At 41.2% G+C, this 8,707-nt stretch overlaps 2 protein-coding genes across 2 annotated transcripts in view; both read right to left on the reverse strand.

Annotated features, from left to right (window-relative positions):
* Positions 1-2,197, reverse strand: part of LOC104965944 (rho GTPase-activating protein SYDE1-like) — a 3,411-nt gene extending 1,214 nt beyond the window's left edge. The window contains exons 1-3 of the mRNA XM_010795017.1: positions 1,709-2,197; positions 975-1,259; positions 20-577 (exon numbers count right to left, since the gene is read on the reverse strand). Of these exons, the coding sequence (XP_010793319.1) occupies positions 366-577; positions 975-1,259; positions 1,709-1,880 (669 nt within the window). The 5' untranslated portion in view covers positions 1,881-2,197 and the 3' untranslated portion in view covers positions 20-365. The remainder of the gene's footprint in view (positions 1-19; positions 578-974; positions 1,260-1,708) is intronic.
* LOC104965963 (gamma-aminobutyric acid receptor subunit alpha-6-like) overlaps positions 1-8,707 on the reverse strand; it is a 599,227-nt gene that overhangs the window by 551,684 nt on the left and 38,836 nt on the right. The window lies entirely within an intron of this gene.

The raw sequence follows: 8,707 nt of genomic DNA on the forward strand, positions 1-8,707 counted from the left end.
CATCAGAACCATCAGGAACCTTAGAACCACTAGGAACAATCAGAACCATCAGAACCATCAGGACCATCAGGAACCTTGGAACCACCAGGAACAATCAGAACCATCAGAACCATCAGAACCATCATAACCATCAGAACCATCAGGAACATCAGGAACATCAGAACCATCAGGAACCTTAGAACCACCAGGAACAATCAGAACCATCAGAACCATCAGGACCATCAGGAACCTTGGAACCACCAGGAACAATCAGAACCATCAGGAACCTTAGAACCACCAGGAACAATCAGAACCATCAGAACCATCAGAACCATCAGAACTATCAGGAACATCAGAACCATCAGGAAGATCAGGAACATCAGGAACTACAGGCAGATGTGGATCAGTTCTCGCTCCAGGTCGTGGATCAGAGTGTCGAAGTCCTTCAAACTCAGTCGACAGTTGAACGGAGCGTCAAAGTCCAGGAACTCTTCGACATAAAGACCTGGTCCTGCTGCTGATGAAGACCAGGACCTCTTCTTCTGCTCCTCTTCATCACTGCTGCACCTTTTCTTCTGCTCCTCTTCATCACTGCTGCCTGGAACAGAAGAGTTTCAGTCACACACTGGCTCTTTCTGAACTGGGACTCATCGGCCCAGACTAGCTGCTCCCCCTCGCTACTGAAGCTTCCCTCAGGTCCCCATCCTGGCCTCATGACCCCTCCCTCACCTTCCTCACCTTCCTCCCTCACCTTCCTCCCTCACCTCCCTCACCTTCCTCACCTTCCTCACCTTCCTCACCTTCCTCACCACATCCGAGTCTGGACTGGTCTGAACTGGTCTGGACTGGTCTGAACTGGTCTGAACTGGTCTGGACTGGTCTGAACTGGACTGGTCTGGTCTGGTCTGAACTGGTCTGAACTGGTCTGGACTGGTGTTGATGGTACCGGTCTATGCTACACTGATGTCTTAACAGGAAGTGATGTCAACAGTTACCTCCGTCGCTGTCGCTTCCTGCCACCTCGTCATAGTCGGCTTCCTGTCCGGACAGGAAGTCCCGCCCACAAACGCTCCAGTCCCCGGCGTACCGGTTGATCGGTGGCGGACTCTCCAACCGGGCGTCTCGACCGCGGCGTGACACCACTTTCTGTTCAGGGCTCTGAGCCATTCGCAGCGCAGGAAGCCGAGGCTGCTTCTTCCGCAGGGGTTTATGGGTCAGGCCGGGGGAGGGAGGGGGGGAGGCGTCGCTGTGGTCGTCTGATGGCACTCGATTGGTCGGCACTGAGGGGGAGACATTAGAATACATTTAGCTGAGTCTAAAAGGAGTATCCCAGGAAAACCAGACCCTCAGAGACCCTCCCAGTTTACACCAGTTTATAACAGTAAAGCTAATAAAGATAAACCAGTATCGTGTCTTCTTCCGTCTCACTCAGTCTTCAGTTTCTAAGCTGCTGACAATGAGTCTGAACCAGGAGTTGAGTCTGAACCAGGACCAGCTGAGTCTGAACCAGGACCAGCAGAGTCTGAACCAGGAGCTGAGTCTGAGCCAGGAGCTGAGTCTGAACCAGGAGCTGAGTCTGAACCAGGACCAGCAGAGTCTGAACCAGGACCAGCTGAGTCTGAACCAGGAGCTGAGTCTGAACCAGGAGCAGCAGAGTCTGAACCAGGAGCTGAGTCTGAAACCAACACTAGCTGAGAGGAACCAGCACCAGAACCCTAGAGGGACTCACCTGGCCACAGCTGCAGCAGGTAATGCAGAGCCTCGATGTGTCTCTTGAAGTCCACCGCACTCTCCTCCCCCAACGCCTTCCCCCCCATCCTGCCTCCCCCTCCCCTCCAGGCCTCCTGGGTGGGGGTGAGCAAAACCGGGCCGAAGCAGACCGCCAGGTTCTGGTGGGTCATCCTGTTCCAGGGGCTGAGGGAGGCCACCAGGCTCAGGTGGTCCAGCAGCAGGGACAGGGTGGCCTGAAAGACAGGGGGTTCACATTCAGGTGTAGGACAGGTGGTATATTACACTATCAAACATATAGATGATCAAACATATAGATGATCAAACATATAGATGATCAATACATGTACGTGTAGACATTTATACACTGTAGCTGCTGAGCACATGATGATAAAGACAGGTACAGGTGTGTTGTGTGTTACAGGCAGTGTTGGGACTAACGCGTTACTGTAACGCAGTAACTAGTAATCTAACGCATTACTTTGTAAATTCAGTAACTCAGTCACCGTTACTACATGGTGCGTTACTCCGTTAATTTTTTTATATAGTCTCGGCTCCCAGACGTTGGTGGGCGGCGCTAACAGCGAGGGGAACAGAGATGAGAACTGTACTTAAGCACTTGAGTAAATATACTTAGATACTTCCTGTGTCACATGCGGAGACGCGCTGTGGGCGTGTTTGTGTTTACTAACAAGACTATCATGGCGGCGGAGGAGCTCAAGTCGAGTTTCTCCGCCTGGAGATATTCTCACTATTTCGCTTTTGTCGAGCACAAAGAAAAGAAGGTTTTAGTTAAATGTAAGTTGTGTCTTGGCGGGTCAAAGATCCTATCTACTGCCCAAAACAGCAATTCAGATCTGTTGAAACATCTTCAGAAACAACATGCTGGGACGAAGCTAGTAGCTAAGACCACAGACCCAGACTCATCCCACTCCACTCCACCTCCACCTCAGCTACAGCGGCTGGGTTTGAACCGAGGGACTGCTAGCCAGGGAAAAGTTGATAAAGCCATTGCACGTTGTAGAACACATGCAGGCTATTTCTACTATTTATATTTATATTTCTTGATCAACAGATTGTATTATTCTCCAATGCAATAACAGTACTGAAATGAAGGCTATAAGGGCATTAATGGGAGCCCTTTAAGTAACTAACGCGTACTTTACAGTAACTCGCGTTACTGTTCACAGTAACTCGTTACTTTTGGGTGTAAGTAATCAGTAAAGTAACTGAGTTACTTTTGAAATGAAGTAACTAGTAATGGTAACTAGTTACTGGTTTTCAGTAACTAACACAACACTGCATATAAGGTATATGGACACTACCCCAATAGAAAATATCTCACATTTAAAAATGTTTTAACATGTAATATCCCAAAAATGTAACATCTAATATCCCAGTGCAGCAATACCACATTTGAGTACGTAGTGTGTGAACTCACCTTGAGTTGGCCTTTGCAAACCTATTTCTATAGGCGCACTTCTGTCAATACTTGTCGATGTAGCTGTGAAAACACAAAGTCAGAAACTGCGTTAATAGGTTACCAATCGGACCAAGTATAGTTAAGCCACTCTTCTTAGGTCTTTATCAATTAGAACTGTCATTTATTTATAATGCTTAATCCAATTTAAACCAGGAAAGAGTTTATATATATACACGAGAGAGAAAATGTACATCCTGTACGAATGAGAAAATCAATGTACAATCAACATGATTTCACAAATGTTACTTACAACTCTCTCCATTGAGATATGACAGCAAGCCTTTTCGATCAGGTCGTCTGACAACAGGGATGTTCTCTGTCTATAAACGACAAGCAATCACACAAAAATACTCTATGAATAATAATATGATGCATATAGGTTAACAAATGAAACAGAATTAGAGGATCGACCTGACACTGACAGGTACTTTGACAGTTAATCTAGATCACTTACTGCAGCTCTTCGGACATAGGAGGGATGCGGGAGATGCACATTGTTGAGCAAAAACAAGATAGAGTCCAAAGTATAGTACTCTTTGGGCTGGCCCTCTTTACCAGTACTGCAGTTAGAAAAACAAGCAAAGAGGAACAGAAACATTACTGAGAGTTCATTGGAGAGGCATAGCATAATACTGAAGTGTACAGTGCAGGTTTAAGCTAATATCTGACACTACATTTATGGAACTATCAACAGTTATCCGGTTAGCTAATCTACTAAGCCTTCAGCAAACGAATTATCCGCCTTAAATTGAGCTTTTCTACAAGATAAACAAATCTGCTTATGACTGTGGCTAATAAACACATGAAGTTTCCACTTCATCCACTGTACCCCTGACTCCATGGGAACACAACTCAACGCTAGCTAACGTCGCTAACTAGTTAGCATCACACCAAAGATGCAAGTTTAGCTGTAGCAATGTCATAAAAACATTTTAAAATAAAAATAAAAATGTATAAGGATTCGGATAATGGCTTCATAGTGTATGAAAAGTATGTTAGTGTTAGGCTAAAGTTAGAGAAGACTGCTGAAAGTTTTAAGTTACAGCGAGGAGAAGAGTTAGGTTAGCATATTAGCATGTAGCTAACGAGCCTCTCCGCCGTTAGTGTCAGCACAAGGCACCGGTGAGCTCCAGCAGCGGGCCCACAGAAGCAATTTAAAGAGGTTTTAGCAGTGACATACCCCCAGATTATGTAGTTGGTCTTGACATTTTTCGGCCAGGAGAACTCCCCAAAAATAACTTCATCTCCTTTAGCGACGATTACTTTTTTCTGGATGTTATACTGACGGAGAACACTCAACACATCCGCCATCTTCAGTTGTCTTGATGTAGTGTGTTTGCCAGGACCCCGGTTATCAACATCATGTGGCCTCGCAGGATGCCTGAACCAAACTTTTTAGACATAAACGTCCATTAAAAACATCTTCTTCACGTTTGCCAGGTTAAATTAAATATCCAATATAGATAAAGGCAATTCCTACTTTTAATGCATTGTTTTTTCTGGCAGACACAATACGGTTTAGAGTCCAAGTACCTTGCTCAAAGACACTCCTTCCATAGTATGTAGGCTACACTTGGTAGGCTATATTTAGTCAAGTATTGTACAAGTACAATTTGGTGGTACTCAATTTATGCTACGTTTTACTTTTATTCCATTACATTTTGAAAGCCAATATAGTACTTTTAACAACATGTATCTGAAAGCTTTAGTCATATTACTTTACAAATGAACATTATCAATACAATAATATAAAATAACTAATAAATGAACATTGACAAATAATTAAAGGTTATTAAAGAGAACTAGCAGCAGTATACAAAGTAATTAAATGTATCTTCATTATCACCAGCTGTGAAACAAATGAATGCATCAATTATCATTTCCCCAGAATTCTATATTATTTTGAAATGGGCCATTACGGTTAACTAGTACTTTTACTTTTGTTATTTTACTTAAGTAAGATGTCAAATGCAAGACTGTTGCTTGTAAGATAATACTTTTATAATTTAGTATGCTAGTTTTACTTAAGTAAAACATCTGAGTACTTCTTGTACCACTGCAAGAAAGTAATGTTAATTTCCAGGATGTTAAGACAGTTATTGGTAACATATAAAAGGCCAAACGAAATAATAATTGAGAAGCAGCAAAGTATTTATTATGGGTTTACATAACAGTCAAGTTCTCACATGGATGCAACAGACATGATAGGAATGAAGTTAATCGTGATGGAATAACACTTGTGGACAAACTTAAAGGGGACCTACCATGCAAAATGCACTTTTGTACGTCTTTTATACATGAATATGTGTCCCCAGTGTGTCAGGGAAGTCACCAAGTGTCCGAAAACACAACCCTCTCTCTTTTCCTCCATACCCAAATTTCTAAAAACGGAGCTGCAATGGAGCTGATACAGATTTGAATTTTTTTGACGTCAGAAAGGGATGCTCCACCTATATGGGCAACTCTCCACCTATCAGAAGAATGGGGGGTTGGGCCACGGCGATTGCCGCTCGAAAGTGCTGGAGACACTGTAGTACATATGCCAGGCCTGTAAGTGGCGCTGTAGTCTGCCACAAAAGCAGCGAAGAAGAAGACTCACATAATCAGCCCTTGCAAAAACAGGGCTGGAAAAGAGCACATAGAGCGAAGTGAGGCATGGCTAAAATGCATGACCTGTTTGGTATTTTGAAAAAAAAACTTCACATGTTTTATATAGGTATGGCCCTACAATATATTATTCAAATATAGCATGATAGGTCCACTTTAAAAAAAAAAAAGAACTATCAGACTTTTAACTACAACATTCATACACATACATTTTGTTTAGCTTTGTAGCATTTTGACCTTTGGTCAGACACTTTCAAAATATTAGCATGTGTGGAGAAATTCCTACACAGGAACATTGTCAGGAATTCCTTACTTTTCATAAAAAGTTGAATTATAGAGGACAGAGGTTTAGTGAGCATCTGTGGCTTCGACCTCGGAGCTTTCAGCGTTGTAACCTACCCCAGGACCTGATCTAATAAAAGCAATGCAACAGTCATAAGAGCACTAAAAGAAGGCACTAGTTAGCTCACTTAGCATGTTGAGTGCCCTAAAACAGCACTAATCCAAAAGATATTGACCTGAACAATTCCAATGTATCTATTTGTATTATGATTGCTTACGAGTCAGCAAACCAGTGGCAATTGATAAGTTTAGTTAATGCTGCCAGCAAAAAGAGTTTTTTTAGGTCACACATAAAATAGGCGATGCTTTGACCTAGATAAAGGACATTTAGCAGGTTCTGTAAGAATGATATAACACAGTTTAATCTGTTCTTGAGTAAAATGTTCAACAAAAGTACATTCAATAAATGTTACTCTGGGAAGGTAGCAGTTATCTGTTTGTTTTTGCTTAGCAAAAATTCCGACGTAAAATACAGAAATACTACTGGGTTAGCAGTAACAGGGTAAACATAAGTTAAATTACAATGATTTTTCTTTTCTGTATTCTGTAAAAACTTAGATTGTGATGCATTATTTCAGGCAAAAATTGATTTATAGTCCAAAACATTGGTGTTAGTTTTTCACAAAGGAACAATTCCCAAATAATCCTCCAAAAATGTGTCATCACATTGAAAAGCGCCAAGGTTATTCTTTTATAGGATACATTCAACAAGAGCAGAATGGACAAATCAAAGAAGAAATAAAATAATAATTTAAGAGAAAAATGTTTAATACATCTAAAGATTGTACTTAATGTAAAGTAAAATGTTGTGTCAATGTAGTTCTAGACATTGGTGTTTAAAAAAAAAAAGATCTGACCGACTAATCGAAGAATTGGAGAGGTCAACGGAATTCATTGCAGTTCTTTGACTTCTGTTTTTTTGTAATTTTACAGAATATCTGTTAATTATTTATAATAATGCTACATGAGACGGAGGGACAGGCTCCAGATATGAAATGCTCTAACATAACATAATACCTGATAAAAGAACACCATAGTAAAAGAAACATCAGTCTAGATACTAAACTAGTTTTACTAAGCTTCAAACATTCAGACTCTTACATTGTCCCTCTAATTCAATTTGCCGACATCTTGCAATAAATGATCAGAATTTCTTGTTTAGTGGGTTAGTGTCCCACCAATAACCATCAAAGCACTTGAAGGAGAAGAGTAACACTTTTGAAGTGGCTGTCCGATCAGTGATCATCATAAAAAAGTGAAGTCCATTGAATCTTGAATCTCTGTCTCAAAAGAGTGCCCAGTGTGCTCTGATTGGTTAGCTGGCCGGTTCTGTTGTGATTGCTCAACCGCTTAGAGAGATGTCCCGCCCCTTAGGCGGGACGTCACACAATGGGTGTTTCTCATTCGCGAGTAAAGCTGCTCCAGTGCCACTATTTCAAGCATACTGTACTACGTCATCGAGTGCCGCCGAAGTACTGTTCCAATGTCCAGCATACTTGGAATTCTACAGAGGCCGGCGTACTTTGTTTGGAGAAATGTCGAGGCTGCACGTGTAGACTCCGCATTCTTAAAATCCCCACAATGCTTTGCGCACGGACCAATTTCCCCAAATCTGTGGCGGAAAATGTAAGGCGGGGCCTCTCGGATGACGCACACCTGCACACTTGCTAGCCTGTTCCACTCTTTGTTTTCCGAATGCCAGGAAGTATTCTTGCAGTGTGCAGGTGTGCGTCATCCGAGAGGCCCCGCCTTACATTTTCCGCCANTAAAACAAATAATAATTTGAACAGTATCTTTTTAACTGTTGATTACCCTGAACGTATAATTCAACGGAAAAACCTATACAGAAATAAATTAAATAAATGATACATTTAAATAAATAATATCAAAATAATAAATACCAATAAACAAGATCAACAAATATTTTGGAGCGCACTTCCACAAGCTACTAAATATATATAGCCTAAATATGATAAATAACAATAAATTAGACTAAAGTTTATTAGATCAAATATGTTGCAGTGCACTGTCACAACCTAGCAAAGCTAAATAAACGTTTTTCGATTATGTTGTTTTCGTATTTGTGGCAGGCTAAAATACGATTAATTGCACAGCCCGAACACAGACACACACACATACACACTTGTTGTCTAACACGCTAACACAGTTCTGTGTACTGTTATGTTCTTATGTTGAACATGAATTAATTTACTTTGTAAGTAATTATAGGACATATTTCTTCTTTCATAGCAATTTTCCTTCATACTTTCTTGCCGTGAAATAGGTCTTAAATTCTATTCAAAGTGGTCTTAAAAATGTCTTAAAAAGTCTTAAATTTGAGTTGGCGAAACCTGCAGGAACCCTGTAATATTTGCTTGATTCCAGAGTTGAATTTAGCACAATTGCATACAAACGTTAAGGGATTTTAAGATTCTGAAGCATGGATAATTTACAAAGGCTTTAAAAACACAGCAGGAGCCCAAGACAATTATAAAACTTGTCATTATTTCAGTACAGTTCAATTGGTTTTATTTTCATAAACGGTTATGATTGCTCCGCCCCTTCGCT

Source organism: Notothenia coriiceps, unplaced genomic scaffold (assembly GCF_000735185.1).
Source record: "Notothenia coriiceps isolate Sejong01 unplaced genomic scaffold, NC01 NC01_scaffold00037246, whole genome shotgun sequence".
NCBI classification, from domain to species: Eukaryota; Metazoa; Chordata; class Actinopteri; order Perciformes; family Nototheniidae; genus Notothenia; species Notothenia coriiceps.